Source organism: Ixodes scapularis, unplaced genomic scaffold, assembly GCF_016920785.2.
Source record: "Ixodes scapularis isolate PalLabHiFi unplaced genomic scaffold, ASM1692078v2 PGA_scaffold13__105_contigs__length_92229423, whole genome shotgun sequence".
In the NCBI taxonomy this organism is placed as follows: domain Eukaryota; kingdom Metazoa; phylum Arthropoda; class Arachnida; order Ixodida; family Ixodidae; genus Ixodes; species Ixodes scapularis.
In genome coordinates, this window is record NW_024609839.1 from 45374938 (window position 1) to 45395533 (window position 20596).

Below are 20596 nucleotides of genomic sequence, written 5' to 3' on the forward strand. Positions count from 1 at the left end.
AGGAGTGTGTTGCTGTCGGTATGCGTTTGCTGTTGTTGTTCTTGTTTGTTTGTTTGTTTGTTTGTTTTTTTTTGTTTTTTTTTCATTCGGTAGGTTGACCCACACGGTTGCATCGCTTCCCGAATAGCTGAAGTTTACTAGTGAGTTCCCGGAGTTAAGGGGAAAGTTTTCCAGACTCGTGTTGCATTCAAAACTTTTTTCTCTTTTTGTGTATTATTATTTGTTCTGCAGTTTTTCTCCGATCCAACCTTACTATTTTTGGCGCTTTGTGTTTGATAGTGTCCCCGGTTTTCGGTGGTGAGAACGCCGACACTGGTAGGCAAACGAAATTGAAACGCATTAGGAAGTTTGGTGCTCGGAATTTCTTCACGAAATGTTAAATGTATTTACGACTCATCCCGGTGTAGCACCTTTTTCCGTAATCGCATTCTCGCCCTATCTTGATTATTCTATTGAGTGAGCGACAAGGGGAATGCTCATATTGCAATACATTTTTTAGTTTCCTGGTCGACTCAGGTTTTAGATTTGAGCTCAAGGTAAGAGTGCAAATGTGTGGCCGTAAGCTAAGCAAAATAAACAAAGACAACAAGAAATTAGGGACAAACATCAACGCGAGAAAGTGTCAGTACCTTAAAACTATTTTTTTAGGTTCACTGACTGGATGAAATGTTCTTTCACAGTGGAGGGGCAAGTCTCATCATTTAGTCATTCGCCGTATCCTCGATGTCTGAATATCTACCCAAACAAATTTGGCTTCAGAACCTCCAAGGCTTGGGAAAAATATTCCCTCCGAATCTTAACCGGGAATGTAAAATGTTTCAACAAGAAATCTTTCAAGAGGCGAGCAATTCCTTTCTTTGAATCGGAAAATACGTACAGCCCTCCGATCGCAAAAAAAAAAAAAAAAATGGAAATTATTTCGGAAATATATAACACGCAAAAAAATGGCAATTTGACGTCAATGTTTAGGCGAAGAAAAAAGAAATTCCGAAAAACACACTCCAAATATTTCTAAAAGTAAACTCTGAAAGTGCGGAACGCGTAACCATTGGTCATGACCTAAGCTACAGAGAGCGTATTAAGGAGTAGATGAAAGGGAAGAGGGCGAACGAAACGTCGGCCGCCATCTTGAAGCACCCAAGCAGATTCCCCCGGTTCGAGTCTCGGTGAATTAGTCATTTATCGGCTTACTGCAGTTACCGGATCGACTTGGCCCAAGTCTGCTGAACTCGACCGTGACTAAGAGCGCGGCGACCCGAACGGAACTCGCCCAGCGTCCCCAGGGTTGACAACATAAAAAAAAGCGAAACGCAAAAACGTTAAAAAAAAATTTAAAAAAAGTGAGCGCGAAAAAAAAAAAATTGAACAGCCGCGACACCGACAAAAGATGATGTGCTCCGCCGAAAGATTGGTGGGCGTCCAGCCGGAACATCTGGTTCGATTGCAGGGAGGACCCTAGGGAAGACACGGGATACTAGGGAGAGGTTTCAGCCCATGATGGACCGCAGCGGACGCTAGGAGCCGTCGCAGCCAATCCAGTGCAATGCGAGTAATCACGTGGCCTTCGGGAGAGGTGCAGCGACGCGCGGGGCCCGTGGACACGTTGCGCAACTCTAGATTGGCTGGGATGGCTCCTAGTGCCCGTTGCGGTCCATCGCAAGGTGCAACGGAGTGCAGGGAGCCGCTTCCCGATATGCTTTTGTCCGGCGGGGGATTCCGTTTCCAAGCTGTCCCCCCGTCCAAAACGTCCAACGTCCATCTGCGGAGGTCCTCTTCACTGCTCTCAGCTTCACCTCACGATAGACAGCAGGGGGCGCTACGTGCCGACTACGCCAGTGCAATGCCATGTATCGGCGCGACACTTTGGGAGCGGCGCAAGGACGTGCGGAGCGGCTAGTCACGTGTTAAGTTCGGAGCGCTGGATTGGCCAGGATGGCGAGTAATGTCCGCTGCGATCCATCGTTGGGTGAAATGGAGTACTGTATAGTCTATGTCTCATAGAAGTGCACCCCCCCCCCATCCCCCTCCGCACACACAGACACATACTACACCACCTCTCGTAACGGTGATTTTGGGCTCAGTGGTTAGCAGAACACGTACATTGTCTGCAAACGATTAATTGTTCCATTTCGTTCGCTCGCTTACTATCTTTGAGAAAATCGCGTTCAGGCTGGATTAGCCTAAGGTAACGAAGGTAACTTGGCGTGAGGTAAAGAAGGTAACTAGGGTAGAAAGCCTAAGGTAACACGAGTATACGTATAGTAACTCAGCGTAAAGTAAGAAAACTGAGCGGCAGGTAACGAGCCATACCAGCTTAGTTTTTCTGCGAAGCTACTACGGCTGTTTCTTTGTGAGAGTCCATTTGCAGGACACAAACTTCGCTTATTTCCCTTCTCTTTCGAACTGGGAGAATGCCGAAGGAGGGGAAGAACAAATCGAATAGAGGAGGACGTGGCTTCCCGCCTCCTGATAGCAAGGCCCAAAAGCTGAATTAATCCGCGTCAGCTACAAGGGGTCAGCGCGGGACGCAGATTGGACATAAGCGCTACATCGAGGTTGAGTACGGACTCGTTCTCAATCAGTGAAAGCGACATCAGTCAAAACGGTCCCTCGTAGGTGGCGCAAAAGATTCAGCACTCCGGCCTTGCTGGTGTAACTTCGCGTTCTTTCCGCTAGGAGAGAAAGGGATCTAACTTTTAGGGTAGGTTGGGGCAGGACGGATGAAGGAGGGTAAGGGGGCAGGAAACGAAGGAGGGACCATCTAAAAAATGCGAATCAGGCGGTTGGCTTAGAACGCAACGTTATATATAGTGTCCCGAAGAAAAAGTCGGATATTCATCAAACTAAAAAAGAAATCGAGATTAATTTATTCCGTAATCATTATGCGCATAGTAGACTAGAGCACCGAGTTGTCCCGGACATCGGACTCAATCAATAATCCCTCTAGTTGAGGCTCCTCCCTAGCGCGTTTCGTTCACATCAACAGATCACCCGGGCGACTAGAAACCTTCCCAATTAATGACCTCGTCAACGCGCCGAAAGCAGATAAAAAAGGCAAAATAAAGACCCGCACGAAAACTCGTAACCTCCAAAAACTTCTACCTCCAATTCAAGCCTAAGGCAGCTGTGATCAGCCTCCGCAGCTGACTATACACACACATTGGCAGCCCGACTCCGAACTAAGTTGAAGCTCGAGCGAGCGATCCGTTCAAGTGTGCTCGCATTCAAACCGGAGGAGCGCTGGCTCGACTGCGTCTGACTTAAACGCCGAGTCTGTTTCCCCCACCCCGGGAACCCCATTATAATTGCAGAAGAGCTGGATAGGTGAGGAAGCTCCCGCCGACCCGACATATACCACCTAGAGGTACGCACAAACACGGAGGTATAGAAACGGATGGAGTCGGAGGTGCGCACTGCGCCGCTGCAGTTGCACATGGACCGCAGCCAAGGTTAGAGTGCAAGCGGACCACTAGCGCGGGGCTAAATCCGCTGCGTCACTGCTCTCCTCGACACCATCCGCCAATAGGCTGTCAGAAGCATGCCACGTCATAACGGTTCCTAGTAGGATGAACCAATGAGGTGTTGAGGACGGGCCGTGACGGTGCATTTTTTTTATAGTGTCTCACGGGCTTGCTTTGAACTTTGAAGACGGTGCGCGTGGCAAAGAGGGTAGAAGGAGGGGGAAAGAGAGAGACAGAAGCGGGGGAGGAGGGAGGGTTTTATTTGGATAGAGAAAAGCGATGCGGGTCTGAATGTGACGGCACGACAAAAGTGGTTTTGGCGGTGAAGCCTCCCGACTCAAGAGCACTTTGGGTCACCCACTTGAAGGAAGGTTGCATCCTCGTGAAGTCGGCATTTAATGCAGTCGTGTTTCGAGTTGAAACCCAGTTCCGGTCTCCCCAGAGACTTATACACAGTTCACTCTATCGGAAGGGCGGAGTTGAGGAACTCGGCTTTCCCCAACGGTAGGTATAAATGTCTAGGTCAAACACTCTGAGAACACGGGAAAACACATACCTGAACTCTTTGGGAAGTTTCGGGTCTTTGAGAGGCTTGATCATTCTTTTTTTCGCTGTTTGATAGAGATCGTCGAAAGCGAGAGAAATGTGGCTTCGAAGCCGTTCTGAATCAAACTCGGTTATGAAATACAAGGTGCTTATTTTGTTATTCATATACAAAAGATATGAACTAATGTGGCGATGCAGGCGAGTTGGTTATGCATGTTGAAAGTAGTGAAAGCGCACAATAAAGGCGAAGACGGAGAGGCAAACAGGACGAGTGCTGACTATCAACTGAATTTTTTATTGGAAAAAATAGAAACAGCAAAATAAAACCAGCAAAAGCCACAAATACTACAAATGTGACTAGTCATCAGTGACTCGGCCACCATACGCGTCCATAAAGTCCACTTCTTTTTTGTGAAGGAAAAGTGAGGGCTGACTGATACACTTATCAGGACATTCCTTCTTTATCATGTAAGCCTCCAGTACCTCCCTCGCCACCTTTTCTCTACCTCTCCTAACGATTGTAGTGCCTTGAAAGTTGGGATTGCAGCGGCAATCTCTGCAATGTATGTGCAAATGGGCTCCTGTTGTTGAACGCAGTGATAAAGCATGTTCACGCAACCGTTCATTCAAGCACCTTCCTGTCTGGTCTATGTAAACCTTGCCGCAGCCCAATGGAATTTTTCTTGAAAGTTGGAAAATTCCATTGGGCTGCGGCAAGGTTTACGTAGGCCAGACCGGAAGGTGCTTGAATGAGCGGTTGCGTGAACATGCTTTATCACTGCGTTCAACAACAGGAGCCCATTTACACATACACTGCAGAGATTGCCGCTGCATTCCCAACTTTCAAGGCACAACAATCGTTGGGAGAGGTAAAGAAAAGGTGGCGAGGGAGGTACTGGAGGCTTACATGATAAAGAAGGAACATCCTGATAAGTGTATCAGTCAGCCCTCACTTTTCCTTCACAAAAAGGAAGTGGACTTTATGGACACGTACGGTGGCCGAGTCATTGATGACTAGTCACATTTGTAGTATTTGTGGCTTTCGCTGGTTTTATTTTGCTGTTTCTATTTTTTCCAATAAAAATTTCAGTTGATAGTCAGCGCTCGTCCTGTTTGCCTTTCCGTCTTCGTATTCGTCTTTATTGTGCGCTTTCACTACTTTCAACAATAGATATGTTTTAGTAAAAAAAAAAGGGGGGGAGGTTCTTTTCGAAGTACCCTTCCTCGGTCGATTCAATTGGATACTAACCATCAAAAACAGTTTTCTTTTCTACTATACCATGTTGCAGACTAAGAGGAGCAGGACAAGCTTCTCTCGCACAGCCTCCCTTCCTCTTTCCACTCAAGCAGAACGAAAACTGGAGAGGAGGAAAGTAGACTCACCTCCTCTCTCGCCGCCTCTCCAGCGTCCACTGCCTCAAGTGGAAGCAGGCTTTACGGAAAGACGATCGCTTGTCCTGCTTCTCTTAACCTGCAAAAGGGGTATAATACCTGCTAATTGACTTATTAACTCCTGTTTTCAGGAGGTCATGATAAAGTAGTAGGATGGAAGGTTGCCATTTCTAGATGCTAATCGCAGAGATGCACCCGATTTACCATGTTTTCATCGCTTAAAGGCCAACGACCAGACTCGAGGTTCTGCAAGGCAGAAGATCCTCCTCACTATGGGGGGGTGGACGAAACAGGCAACGGTGAACAGGGTAGAAGGGGGGAGAGGAGGAAGCGGGAGGGGGGAGTGGAAAGCGCGAACTGATCGCCGGTCTCTAAAGGCCCGTTCACACTCTTGCAACCGAGTACGACCGAGAGAGACCAGACCGGTTTTTAATCCTCTTGCGATCTCTTAGGACCAGCCCCGCTGCAGCGCATCCGGTTCTAAGAAAACCGGTCTGGTCTCTCTCGGTCGTACTCGGTTGCAAGAGTGTGAACGAGCCTTAAGTGGCACAAACCTTTAAAAACAGAAGTTTGTGAGCAGGTGATATTGGTAAAGATTTCCCAGCATGTCAAAGAGCAAAATCGAGATAATTTTCTTTTCTTTGTTTGCTTAGAAAGATTTTTCAAAAGCGGTCTAGTGCCTGAACTGCGGACTCAAGGGTTATAATTTAACGCGACTGTAATGCTATCACTACGGCAAGTTTACCTCATTTAGAGCTTGAAGGGCCCGGATTACAGGAATGATTAATCGTGAACGACTACGCTCGTGCAAAAATATAATTAATTAGGCGGAAGAAAAACATTATTCCCCGATTTCGTCTCGATGCTGTCGAGGCCTGGCCTCTTTATTATTTTCGTTTTTCTATCCGGTATTTGTTTTTTTCTTGCCAGTGAAGGAAGTAAAAGGAAGCAATTCGCTCTTTTATGACCACGTCAATCTGTCATGTTTAGCCACGCTTTAATTGAGATGTGCCTAATTAACGACACGTGCTTTTTTTTTTTTTTTTTCCTGCTCCGATATTTGCCGCCTTCGTTTTACATTAATAAAAGCTGCTAGTGTTAGTGTGTTCGGTTTGAAATTTTGATGATCGACCGTAAGGTCCAAGAGAAACCCTCAAGCAAAATCACCTCATTAATTACCCGAAAGGCGCTCGCCTCTCATTTCCGGAGGCTTCTTGTTGTGTTGGGAGTTCCCTCTTATCACGTTTGTTTTCTTGCTGGCGAGAGACAACGTTCGATAAGGCACCATAATCTAATCATTGCCCCACCAATATTGTGATGTTTTTATATGTGTAATTAATGATTGTATGATAGAAATTCTTCAACAAGAACCCGGTACTATTAACGATATTTGTCGGTGCCGTGCTCACGGTTCCTATATTGTATTCCTTTGTTATTTCAATACCTTCTGTTATACTTCCCTAGATTTTTAGATGTTGAAATACTTTATAAATGCATCCTCTAGATCAGGCTGGAGAGCAGCTTAAGATGGCGTTTGAAGCTGGATGCGCATAAATAATGTCCCTTTTACTATGGGATATACGTCACAAAAAATATTGCACGGCTCAAATAAAAACACAATTATTATATCGCGTCCGGCTTCTGCTTATTTCAAGCAAAATTCGGAATAAATGAAAAAGTTAGCAATTATATCGCTAGAACTTCTTGCTTCGTCATCGTAATAGTCAATAATTGAATTACTAAATGTTTCAGTGGACTTTCCTCGGGAAATCTGTGCCCTTTTGGCACAGCTTTTCTGAAAAATAATATAAAAAAATGAAAGCCGCTTACAACTCCCTGTAACGCCGAATTAGAGCGCAGCTCTTGAGGAGGAGGAGGGAAGGGCACTGGGGGGGGGGATTAAACTAACCAGGGGGGGTCACGTTACCTTGGGGGTCACGTGACCCCCAATGCCGATGATGTCATCACTGACGTCACTGATGACGTCATCAGTGGCGATGACGATGCGGGTACCGATGACGTCACTAGTGACGTCACTGATGACTTCACCAGTGATGATGACGATGACGATGCGAATGTCGGTGACGTCATCAGTGACGTCGCTGATGACGTCATCAGTGATGATGACGATGCGGATGCCGGTGACGACATCAGTGACGTCACTGATGACGTCATCAGTGGTGATGACGATGACAATGCGGATGTCGGTGACGTCATCAGTGATGATGACGATGACGATGTGGATGCCGGTGACGTCATCAGTGATGATGACGATGACGATGTGGATGCCGGTGACGTCATCAGTGATGATGACGATGACGATGCGGATGCCGGTGACGTCATCAGTGATGATGACGATGACGATGCGGATGCCGGTGACGTCATCAGTGATGATGACGATGACGATGTGGATGCCGGTAACGTCATCAGTGATGATGACGATGACGATGCGGATGCCGGTGACGTCATCAGTGATGACGATGACGATGTGGATGCCGGTGACGTCATCAGTGATGATGACGATGACGATGTGGATGCCGGTGACGTCATCAGTGATGATGACGATGACGATGTGGATGCCGGTGACGTCATCAGTGACGATGACGTCATCGGGGGGTCACGCGACATCGGCGGGGGTCACGTGACCTCGAGGAGGGGGCCACGTGACTTCGGGGGGTCACGTGACCCCCCACGAGGTCACGTGACCTTGGTGGGGGGCTCGCGCGGTGCATTATGGGACATTTCCCATGATGCACCGCGCGGTTACGCCGACGGCGACGGCGACGGCGACGGCGACGGCGACGCCGACGCCGACGGCGACGCCGCTCAAGCCGGAAACGGGCCCCTAAGAGCTGCGCTCTAAAATAAAAGGGAATATCTTAAAGAATGGTAAGCTTATTCACCCACTAAAGGAACTGCTATGCAATATCCATCTTCGGATATTTTCAATTATGAGGTTCAATTGTAATTTTTGACATGTTTGTGTTAGCATACAGCGTCCGCTAAAACAGTTAGTTTTTAATAAGTTCTAAGATATTACTCGAAACAAATTAAACTTTGTAAAAAATGGAGCCCATTTTTCATAGCCTCCCTGCATCAAAGGTCCCCATGGTGTCCACAACATATGTTCACCGTCCGCCCTCCAACTCTCGAGCGAAGAAGGCAGACGATGCAATGTCTCAAGTGCGCCAAGGCAAGACCTCCACGCTTGCGAGTCGGGATGCAAAGATGGCGGACAGATAAGGCCATGGCCCCGACGGCCGGTGGCGGTGGCCTCGCGACATTGCCGGTGGTGGTGCGCGGAGCGTCGCCACCGTCGCATGCGCAGTATACTGCGCATGCGCGGCTTTTCAAATCGGGAGCAGACGTGGGAGTCGTTCGCACTGTTTCTTTGTTTTTCTCCACCCGTCGTCTGCCCTGCCTCGTTTCAAACGTACGCGTGCAATGGCTTGTTCGGCGGATCGCGTCATGCCGAACAAATGTAGCACTACGGGATGACGCGGCAACTACAAAAACACCGAAAAAGTGCATGTGCTTAAGTTACCTCAAGACGGACAGTCACAGCAAGCGTGGTCAAGAGCCATTCCGTGGGAGAATATTCTTGCATCTGAATGCACCAGGCTAAGATCTCCTTGTTTTCATATGCCGGGTATCTCCTACAGTCTCAGTCGCTTCCGAAGTCTTTTGAGCTTCCGTCGAATGACTTACGTTGGTTCGCTTTATGTCGGGCGTCATTTAAAAACGGCTCAATTTGTCCAAAGCCCGCAACAATGTTTGGTTACGTTCGGCAGTTTACATCGAAGACCCGAGATGCGACCGGTACTTTGCCAGCCTGTTCATATAGAGCCCGTGTTACCCGCCTAATTCCTCTTGCGGGCGGAGTATGACGTTGAGTGCTGTGCCGGGTGGCCAGGTTAACGGCTCCTTCGTTATGCAATTTATTATATTACCACGACTGGGCAACCGTTTACTCAGTTTTGATTATGGTGTAAAACATTTAAAAAAGAAAGGCGGTGTGTAAAAAGTTGCATCTATCCCTGTGAAAAGACGTGCACGTGAAGAAACGTTGACACGCGTGTTCGTGCACGAATATATTTATCGGGACATCTGTGCTTCGTGTGACACGTGGGAACCAAATAAAAAGTACTCAGATTGCTGTTATTTATACAAAGGTAAATTCACTTTTCAGGTGTTTGAGCTTCGCTTTACGGAGACCGATGCCCTTCATATAAATTTGATTTCTGAGGTTGCATTGTTGCTCAGACTTAAAAGCAGATGCGACAGGTGATCACCATGCTTTGACGAGGAGAGATGTTTAGAGTCTTCGTTCAACTGATTGCTGTCAGACACAGATAAGCTTATACGGTATGGCTGGTTTATAATCGAACAAAAGGAATAAATTTTTCACAGGAATGTATCCACAACCCAGTTTTCATGACTGAATTTTTGGCTCATCAGAAATCTTCATACTTCGTTGGAGGCAAGGACCCAGTAATTGTATTCTGTTAATCTTGCGGTGTAGGCTCAAAAACCTTTATTGGAAGATAAATTTCCGAAACTTTTACTTGGAAGATATATGAAAAGATTTCAGATAATTCAAACTGCAAAAAGAAGCACCCTCTTCTTCGGAATAAATTGAAATGTTCTTTTAAATTCCTTGCACAAATAACAACTCTACGCTAAAAAAAACATCGGACGTTGAGTTTTTGCTTTTAAATATACCGCTTAGTTTCAGGCAAGAATGCAGTTATCATACGTGCATTTACTGCGTCAACTGTATTGGCACTGTGATTTGTAATGCCGTTTGCAATCATTCTTTATCGTGTAATTTTGGGCAAATATTCCTTATAATAATTCATCTTGCGGGGATAATTACATCATTCGCAATTTTGGGCTTAAAAGTAAACCGTATCTATCTCGGGACCTCGCTAAACACCTACCCTGCTCTTCCATTTTACGTCAATAAATTTCTGCAACAATAAATTGTCCGTCTAAGAAAATCAGCGTCCTAACCGAAACGTTGTGCAAAGTTGGAATTTTAAGACATGAACACGCTTGCATCAATGATAACTCGTTTCTATGACGGCAAACCCTCGCGTGTTGCCTGCTCTTCCGCGTTTAAACGCAGCCACGGTGGCCATCTTTTTCGGCCATAGGGAAAGAGCGCTGAGGCCTTCCTGGCCTAGGAGGTGTTGGTCAAGTCCTTCTGTCTTATCTCCTTCTTTCTTGCCTCCGACGCTCCGACATCCACGAAACTTCAGGAGAGGACGACGCTAAGAAGAGCAAGTTATAACGTAAGCTGTTAAACGAAACATAAATTGTCACGCGGTTGTCACTTTTAATCCTCAACGATAGTAATAATGTGGCCATAGAGTACTGCTAAAATAGGAATATCTCTCGATTTACAGCACTGCACTTTAATGATTCTATTTAAAACACTGCACGCTATATTCAAAAAAAAAAGAAAGAAATCATGCTCATCGCACAGGCACGAAAGAGTGTATCATTCAACCGGTCTCCGTTGAACAAAGTAGTCAAACGGAAAGGTGTGTCCCTCATAACAGTCCTGCCTGAAAGCGGAATCCCCGAGCATTTTGCTGAGCTACGGTTTCCCGGTGCCCGTGTTAAGCAGAATGACATGCTGGTGTCGTCGTGAGTCCGTTCATAACTAAACAAACTAAACTTCTCGTTCTATTGCGGGGCACTTCTACTTTCGTTTTTTTTGGGTGGTTTGGTTGGTATTTTCAAGGATGTCAGCAATGTTATTCACCCCGCTCGATGCTGGATCGCAGCCAACACGTTTAGGTGAGGCTTTATCACTCTGAGCACGTTTCAGACCCCTCAAAAATAGTTCGCTCTTCACGATGAATCCTTTTTTTTTCTTTTTCCGGAGCAATGTGCGTTCATCGTGCCAAAAGGCTACTGCGAAAGCGTGCGTTTCTTTTTTTTTTTTTTTTTCTTTTCTTTCTGCGATGGGTATTTCGTGTCTGGAAAAATTTACCGTCTCCAGTGTTGCACCAGATATATTTATGGCTGAAGACCCCAACCTCACTGGCGCGTATCTACGTTAAAGCCTTAACGTATTTAATGCAAGACTACACTTTTTGAGTGCAGCTACGAAATAGATTATTATCGTCGTTCGCTCAAATCCAAAATAGCAGCATTGTGCGATCGCAGCAGCAAAAATACGTTTGCTTTTGAAATAAACAGACAGAAGTTGTAAGAAACACGGTACATTTTTCGACCGGCAATCTGTCGCAAAATAAAAAAGAAGTTTGAGGCACGCTAATTAAGAAAAAGCAATGAAAAATTTCTGAAAGTTGAAGAACAGCTGATATAACAGTATTGATTTAATAAATAATACATAAATGAAGACTGTCTGTTTGTTCACCGGCCAAGACCTCATTTGCTCAAGAAAAAGCGTGGGTGAACGGCAGTATCTATTACCCCGCTTGAAACCACGAAAAGGAAGAGTTGCGAAACGATCCTTGCTTTAATTGATTCGAGTTTCTTCCGGCTACTTTGGAAGTGTTCCCAAACTGTCGGGACAACAAACAAAAAAAAAACATGTTTTTCTGTAAAAAAGGACGTCTGGTTCAAACAACATGTGGGTGAGTAAAAATAATACAATAACGGATTAACGAAACTATAATCAATGGCGGGATAAAAAAGGCAGGGAGGTCTCCCCCCTGTCCTTCGTCCACCAGGAGCGTCTTACTTTCGATAACACTTCGGCGTTGCCTGAGCCTCAAGCGTGCAAGAGGAACCGAAGCACGACGGAAGGCGAAGAGCGCGTGCTGGAGGCAGTGCATCTTGCCGCTCTCGTTAATTTTTTAGTTCTTCTCACACGTAACCAACGCGGAGCTTTAAACCATGGACACAATGAGCCCATTTATGAAAATAAAAAAGAAAGAGTTAGATGTGTTGCAGCTTGAAATGATTGTTCAAAATATACCCACTTTACCGACCGTATACAAAGCGCACACAAAACCAAAGACGGACTGCATTCCTGTTCTAAGAATGGTGGGGGACAAAGAAGAAAAGCAACGACGAATAAAGTGGACACAAAAAGCATTTCCCACATTACATCGTTTGCCCTTGTTGCTCTGCCACTCCAGTTGAATGGTTTAGGATACCGATATCTTCGTCTCTTACGTGGGGGGAGGACCCAAAGGTCACCGGAATAAATTTCTGGAGTGTGAGCCATTTGTAGTACCAGCTTACGCCGCTGGTAGCGCTTAGCAGATCGGCAGACCACAAGTGAGTCTGCCGATCGGCGTCGTCTGCTACAGTTCTAGTGGCATGCTGTGAAATATTTCCCCAAGCGCTTCAAAATAATTCCTCGTTTTTTTGCGATGTCTGATTTGAAAAAACAACATGCGGCTGAATTTTTTTTTTGTTTTTTTTTAAGAGGGGGGGGGGATGACTGGGGTGTAAACTCCAGTAAAACTCCAGACTGTTTAAAAAAAAAATATTCTATTAAGAAGTCGCAGTTAAGAGTGGTTTTCTCGCTTCAAAGCCGGCGAATTATTGATCGACGACCAACCTCCCTCAGGGCGACCCTCCAGCTCCCCGACTGGTGAAAACACCGTGCAAAAATTCGGGATTCGGTCTTGGCAGACTGTCGAAGAGCAATTGAGGAACTTGCTGAAGAAAGTGGAGTCCTGGAGTTCGCGTCAAACCGAAAATTTGAACGTAAAGAAAGTTTCAACGATATTTGTGTGCCTTGTTTGCTCGCTGCTGATCAGAGACATTCCCGAGTGGACGTCCTACCAGTGCGACAATATTTGAACATGAATGGCATTACACCCTCCCCCTCCCCATCCCCTTCCCCCCTCTCCCTCCTCATCCCTCCCTCCCTCCCCCCCCCCCCCCCCCTCCGCCCGCTCCCCCTATTCACCGGGCCTCGCCTCGTGGGACTTTTTTCTGTACGCCCGTATCAAACAAGTCTTGAATGAAAAAAAAGAAAGTTTTGTGGATGTGGAAGAGGTCAAAGAAAAAACAAGGGAGGCATTAAAAGGCATTACTTTGAATGAGTTCCAGAATTGTTTTGAAGAGTTAAAAACACGTTTGGACCGATGCATTCACTCGAATGGAGACTACTTTGAGGGTGATTAACATGGCAAAATATAAAAGTAAACATTTTCTTTATGACAACATTTCGGTTTTTTGAGGGTCCCGTCGTACCATCTCATTTGGGTCAGATCATAGACTCCTCTATGCTGACGAAGCCTGGCAGATCGCCACGAGAAGCGGCCGCCGAAACGGAAAAGGTGGAGCGGCAGACAACGGATGAGAAGAGAGCCACGTGACTGGCGCCCCACTGTGGCGAGACGCCGAAACACATCTCTTCCGAGCGAACAAGTATGTTTCGGGTCCTCGCCGCTGCAAAAGCTTTGCGCTGACGTCCGGGTTGCCTGAAAAATGGCTCTTTGATGCTCTGTGCTACCAGATACTCGTGCTCCAAATCTGCGACCAGGCACTCTATGGTCGAACTAACTGCCAGACTTTGTGAGTATAGAGAAGGCTATTGTCAGATGCTTACGTTCGAAGTGTTACAGCCTTTTGAAGCATACGCACACCGTTGAACAAAAAGCAAGAACGAAAATGAGCTGGTAGAAATCGGACGCAATCTTAAGAAACCCCGGAATTGAGACGAGAGAAGGACAGCACCAGCACGAAGATTTTCTGTTTCTGTTCATCTTTTTCCCGCCTCAGTCTCGGGGTTTTTCGTAAGTATGTGCCTCGTTTTGAACTGGCTCGACTCTTAATATCTCAAAACTACGCTTTCTCCAGGGTTATCATGATCCTGGACACAAATCCAAATTTTTATTCGAAATGAAGGAAGAGGAGTCCCGTGAGTCATCTAAAGAACCGCTTTATTTAATATTGGTCTTACTTATGGTGTTGTCTATGTTGTCATTGCAATCTATACTTCGCTTCAGCCTACGTCCAGACGCAGCCGGTCGACACTACGGGCTAATGGGACCAATCAAACTGCGTCAAAAGCGCAAGCCACTAGGCCTTCCCTGTACATGCTTGGTCTAGCGATAATGTGGTCTGTGGTCTAATCTATTCTTAGCTCCGTCATTCGCAGGGATCGTTCAACCGTTCGCCGTGATTCGTTGTCTCGTGTTGTGCAGAAAAGCAACCTCACATACTTAATTTTTATATGAATTTTCTTTTGTTTTGTTTTGCGGTTATTGTTGATGATGATAATCTTGTTCAAATGATGTATCGAGCGAGGACGCTTATACTGTTCGTGCGGTGCCCCTTCTCGTTTTTTTTTCTGCGTAGATTTCCTTCGGAAGTCTGAGCTCGGTGCTCAGTGATCGGGTGGGATTCCCGCTGTTCTACCGAACCGTGGCTCCGGACTCGTCCCACAATGCGGCCAGGGTCGCCCTCCTTCGCCACTTTCACTGGGACACGGTGGCAACCCTGCACGAAGACGACGAACTCTACGCACTGGTAAGTCCGCACATAGAACTTTTTTTTTTATAGCTTCCATGCCATAATTTTTATGTTCAACTCGAATGGCAGTTTCTGTTTTTTCAGCAGGAAATGCTTTTGAAAGGTACCCTCTAATCCCACAATTTTTTCCTCGTCCGTCTGTGTATTTCCCGCTAAATTTAGCGGGGAAAATGACTTCACGTAACATATGCAGACCAATTTAGCTTGCTTGTTAAATTGAGCAGGAAAACTGATGCCTGGTGACCTGATGGCTCAGGGAGGCCTATACAGCAATTCACTTTCCCCGCTCATTTTAGCGGGAAAATCAGCGTCTCGTGGCATGACGTTACGTGACCTGTACACCCATTTAGTTTCTTTGCTAAAATGAGCGCAGAAATTGGCATCGTGCAGAAATTGGCAAGTGGATGAACCTCGCGATATTATATTTTTCAATAAAGTAACGACTGTATAATGTCTTCTAAATAAATTTAAACGATCACTCCCTGCATTTCATGCATTTTTCAACTTTAGAAATAACCGTCGCTGCACTTTTCATTCCCTTTTTTTTTCTTTTTTCTTTGAGCTAGTGATTTCTTCTTTAGATTTTACCTGCTCGTGAGCACCTTCAAAGCTTCTATGGAGGCCTATGCACGCGCCACTTTCTTTCATAAAACTCACAACGTTGAGAGAAATTTAGAAAGCAACAGAGACCTTAAATTATTAGACACAAACGTTTGAGTAAGCCTTCTTTTGAAACGTCTTTGGCTTATGAAGTCCCTGTTGCTGTCCAAATTAATCTCGGAGTTTATAACCTTCTCGATAAAAAACATTTATAATTACGTTTACAATAGAACCAGCACGTTCAAGTTCGCGGTCGTACTGGCGAGGAGATAGAGGTGCGTTTTGTTCAGCTTGTTTTCTTCTAGAGTTTTTGTGTTTACCAACAGAAAGCCTACGTGCGCTACTTCGTCTTTCTTGATTGCGCGCGGCGCAATGCAATTAGGTACGGCTCGTGCCCAGTTTTTTTTTTTTCTTTTTTCTTTTTTTTCGCGCTTAGTCGAGAGAAAGGTGATGTAAAAACAAAACTTCCAGGAGTGCTGCGTGCGCGTTCGGCTTCACTCGTTGGACGCGAGCCTTGGCCGAATGATGACGCAACGTTCGGCTACATGGGCCGAGCACTGCGACAGAACGCAAACAAATCATCCATGCTTTTGTTGTCGTCCCCATCGGTGTAGTTCTCAAGTCAGCCACTAGTGGCGCAGCAGTCGGATCCCCTTCCCAACACTTACTTGCTAGAACCTCGTTGTGACATCGATGGTATTGCTCAATAAATAAAATAATTAAAACGCTTCGTTTCCTCCACCGATACATTATTGCAGCTTGAGCTACTGATGCGTGTGGTTACTTTGATTTTATTCTAATTCGGTAACTGATTCTTAAAAAAAAAAAAAGAAAAAAAACATTTCGAGAGAATTGGAATAAAATCCCGTTCATAAACTTGCAACCGGTTGTTTTTTCATGAATTTCGCACGCGGTAGATTAAACGAGATCGATAATAGCTGTGAAATACGTTTCAGAGTTTTTGATACTTACTTTAATTTTGACAGTCAATCTTTAACCTTGTTTCGCCAACCTGCCAAAAAAAAACTAAGTGGCCGGAAAAAAAAAATTACCGTTTCCCTACATTCCAAGCATTGCATCAGAGTATTGCTGGTAAGCCCGTCCTTCTTGTGAAATTTTTTCACAGTAGGAGGTACTTGTGCTGCAAAACCTGAACCATGGCAGAGGCTTCTTCCTTGTATCCCGTGTGGCTTTACGTAAGGTTCGAGGCTGAAGCCAATAACACAGTTTTCCGGCAATTCACAGCTTGTTGTGGGGCAAAGGCGACAGGTGCCGGATGCGTAAAAAGCAATATCGTGAGCAAATTTGCAATATTTTCGTATTCTTTTGTCTGTTATGGGGGGGGGGGGGGGATTAGTTTTAATACAACAGACTAAATTCCTACACCTAAATATAAAAGAGTAGTTTTTCAATGAATGTGTTAGCGTTTGGTTCTAAAATGAAAATCCCAAATCGCCTCTTTTTTTTTTTTTTTTGCTTTGTTCTTTCACAGACACAAAGTTCTAGTATTCATTTTTTGCATGATGTGTTAGAAGGTTGGGCCATTTAAGACCAAGATATAAACACAAACATCATTTAAAAAAAAAAAAGCGAACATTCGAAACCCGTTACGTAGCTTGTTCATTCTGTCCTCTAGCCCTTCGCTTAGTTTCCAATGTTTCACTCGAATACAATGCACTAACTAGTCCATCTTGACGCCATGTTCAAACCGGTTCGTCGTATGATGAGGAGGCGGCGTACCAGCTCAAGCTAGCCAAACAAAAAATCCAGAATGAAGCAGGAAGTAGAGGTCGCGTTCAGTTAGAATGCCCCCCAAGCAGTCATGGACACGTTACCAGTAAAAAGTAACAGTGTTACAGTTAACCAGGGGAAAAAAGGAACTCTGCTACAGTTACAGTTACCGGCTTCAAAAAGTAACGTGTTACAGTTGAAGTAACTGCAAAAACAGTAACGCCGTTACTTTCTCGTCACAGTACAGAAATTGGTCACAAACAATATTATTTCATTTGTTACACTGACTATAGTGAGAAGAAAGGTAAACTGAGAAATTAAAAAAAAAATGTAAACCCGAAGGGTGTTCCTTTTTTGCTACATTTGCCGTTTCAGCATTTTGATGTGCATAATTTATTTTCAATAATTGTTTTGGTTTATTTTTCAGTCCGAAACGAATGAGGACAGAGATGGTCACATAATTATCATATGGGATATACACGGAAGCAAGCGTAAACATAGCAGGTCAAACAGCTTCCAAAGAGTAAAGGGGAAACTGAGACAATTAGCTTCTGGTGCTTTACGAGTGTACGACGACCACCGCGGCGTCTATGACCGAAACGCCAACTGTGGAAGTCGTGTTCGCTCGAGGTTAAACAAGCGCCGGCTTTCTGCACAATATGGGACGGCTTCCTTGAAAACTAATAACGATGAGGAAACTGCGAACGGCTGGGTGTAAAAACGACAGCACGGACATATCCGACAAAGGGGAAGTGAGAGAGAGAGAGAGAGAGGGAGGGGGGTGCAGACACAGCCCAGACGGAATACTCGGAGACATCGCACGACCACCGACACCCGCAGATGGTCCCCACGAGAGAAGAGTGAGCCAAAGTCGGTAAAACAGACATTAGCGAGTTTTAGTAGACCGTGTTACCCGGTCCAAGCCCCTCCGCTACCCGGAACTCTACAGCCAAGGCCATCGGCGCGCAGGCGCAGTGATGGTTTCTTCGTAGGGGAGCGCTAGCGGAGGGGGAAACACGGTCTACTAAAACTCCCTATTGTTTGCAGCCCCTACCACCGCGGCCGCCGCTTCCTTTATCTCCCGGTTTCGTGCTGAGTCGTCCGTCGTCCATTCTCGGTCGTGAGCTAAACCAGACAATTTTTTGTCTATTTAATGCGTGGCCACGCTTCTTCTTCTTCTCCTTCTTCTTCTTCTTTTGTTAGCCAGGAGTTTGGAGAAAAATACTGTAAGATGGTAATTTCTCCATGTCCGCGGCAGTGGGTTCTGATTTATATAGTAAAAAAAAAGGTAACTGTAACGCCCTAAACAGTTACAGTTACCCAATAAAAAAGTAACAGTGTTACAGTTACAAGTTACCAGTATTAAAGAGTAACGCGTTACAGGTGTACGTTACCGGAAAAAGTAACAAGTTACCGGTAACGCGTTACTAGTAACTAGTTACTGCCCAAGACTGGGCCCCAAGGGCGGCCAAAACAGCTGTTGACGCCAAATCAACTGTCCTTTCCGTCCAATAGCGTATTTTGGCTTTTTTCATCGTTGGGGGCATGTCCCTAAATACCGGAAGTCTTCCCCACCTTCACCCCTGGTGGCTTCACGTCGCCTCCGAAAGCTTCCTACCTCTCTGTTCGCATCGATCCTACCCCTATCCGAAAGTGTAACGAGGGATGAGCTTGAGGACCATAACCTCAAGCTCATCCCACCTGCGTACCATCGACAGACCTTGTTTGCGCGAGCACGAAACCCAGTCCCAAAAAATGATACACGAAAATCGGGTCTTAGCGGCGGCGTCCATAGGATCACGATCCCTGAAACACCAAAGACACTTTCGTCCAGCGTTAAGACCGCACAAAGTATGTACACACAGATACACGCACACACACACACTTCAAACTAAATATCGCGTCCTTCTCACTTGGATCATCGGGCTTTTCCGGTCTATTTGAGCCATGTGCGCGGAGCTCAAGTGCGCACACGCCGTGCGTATGTGTGTTAACGTGTGCATGCGCTTTCCTGCAAACGTGTTGCAGGCCATCAACGAACTGCTGACTCAGCTGGATATCGCCCAGATCAGCGTGTCGGCGTCGGAGAGCGTCACCCGAAACGATTTCCTCGATCAAATACACGAGCTCAAGGTAAAGCTCCGTGCATGCCGGGCATATGTTTGGCTTGACGTTCTTGTTTTCTTCTCTTGTATTTGCAGGTCGGCGTGGTGTTTTCTTTGGGGAATGTTGGTTGCTCACAACTCCAAGTTTCATTGTTTGTTGTTGTTTCTCTGTTTGCTTGTTGTTGTTTGTTTTTGTTTTTTGTTTGTTTGGGGAAAAAAAAAGGGGGGGAGGGGAGCATTTTGGGTCAGGTAGGGCCAGCGTCTTCTCTTCATATTTCTCGCGTTCGTGTTCATTCTGTTTCTGTTTTGATTGATTCTAGTTCCCAGTTTCTCCGTCGTTCTTTTTGCTCGTCATCGTTCGTGTTGTTGTTTCCATCTTCCCGTTTACTTGGGTCCGCCATATTTGCTTACCGCGCTTTCTGCCGACAACGTAAACATCGGTCCTTACCTAGGTGCGCGGGTGCGTGCTTTTCAGGTTCCTTGGTATCCTTGCGCTTGAAGCGTAAGAAATTACATTTCCTCGACTTCTTTCCTTCTTCCGTATTCTCTTCCTCTAACTTGTTTGCGTAGTTCCCAGCCGTCCCTTTTCCCTAGCTCCCTTTTGTTTCTTCAAATTTATGACAAATAAACGAAAGCGCTGCCAGCTTCCTCAACCTTAACTCCCCATCGCGTAATAAAGACGACGATGATCACCGGAACAACTATCATCGGTGGACGACCGCGGTCGAATATCGTCTCTTCACATTCGTCGATGCATCTCAGAGTGTTCACAAGACTGGCCCCTAGGCAAGGCCGCTGGCCAGCACGGGGCACCGATATATCGAACCGGAGTCCCATCCTAACGACTGACGGAGACCTTGTGTCCAATCTGCGCACCGTGCTAATCCAGCGGCCTTGCCTCGGCCCAGTCTTGTCAGCACTCTGGAAACTTTTACCCCACGACCCCGGTGGTGTTTGAGTAAACGCAAGGGCCGTTGGCGCGTTCCAGTTACCGGATCAAAACCGATATATATTCCGTTCCTCGCCGACTCCGACCGCAACCGATGCCGTACGACCCCATGCAGCCGATCAAGATGGAGAGCGCTTATAACGAAGTCATTTATAACAAAATAACAGCTACAGCGAAGCGATCACGATTTCCCATTCCCTTTTGCACTTCGTTATGACCGAAGTCGGTTATAATGAAATAGCGGATGTAGAGAAGGGACTTCCGATTCCCGTTGACTTCGTTATAACCGGTCTCGACAGTAACGCCAAAGGTGCGTCGTGACGGAGCTGGTGGACATCGGG

General features: G+C 46.0%; 2 protein-coding genes across 3 annotated transcripts in view; one reads left to right on the forward strand and one right to left on the reverse strand.

Moving 5' to 3' along the window:
• The window catches only part of LOC8042867 (acetylcholinesterase), a 309154-nt gene that overhangs the window by 149878 nt on the left and 138680 nt on the right, over positions 1-20596 (reverse strand). The window contains exon 1 of one of the 2 annotated variants that reach the window (XM_040210771.2): positions 5391-5447. The exons of the other annotated variant lie outside the window; for it this stretch is intronic. The gene's annotated coding sequence lies outside the window, so the exon portion shown is untranslated. Of the gene's footprint in view, positions 1-5390; positions 5448-20596 lie in introns of those variants that run through there. 2 annotated transcript variants of the gene reach the window in all.
• LOC8042865 (gamma-aminobutyric acid type B receptor subunit 2) overlaps positions 1-20596 on the forward strand; it is a 115271-nt gene that overhangs the window by 4974 nt on the left and 89701 nt on the right. The window contains exons 3-4 of the mRNA XM_042289620.1: positions 14697-14867; positions 19230-19334. Coding sequence (XP_042145554.1) covers positions 14697-14867; positions 19230-19334 — 276 coding nt within the window. The remainder of the gene's footprint in view (positions 1-14696; positions 14868-19229; positions 19335-20596) is intronic.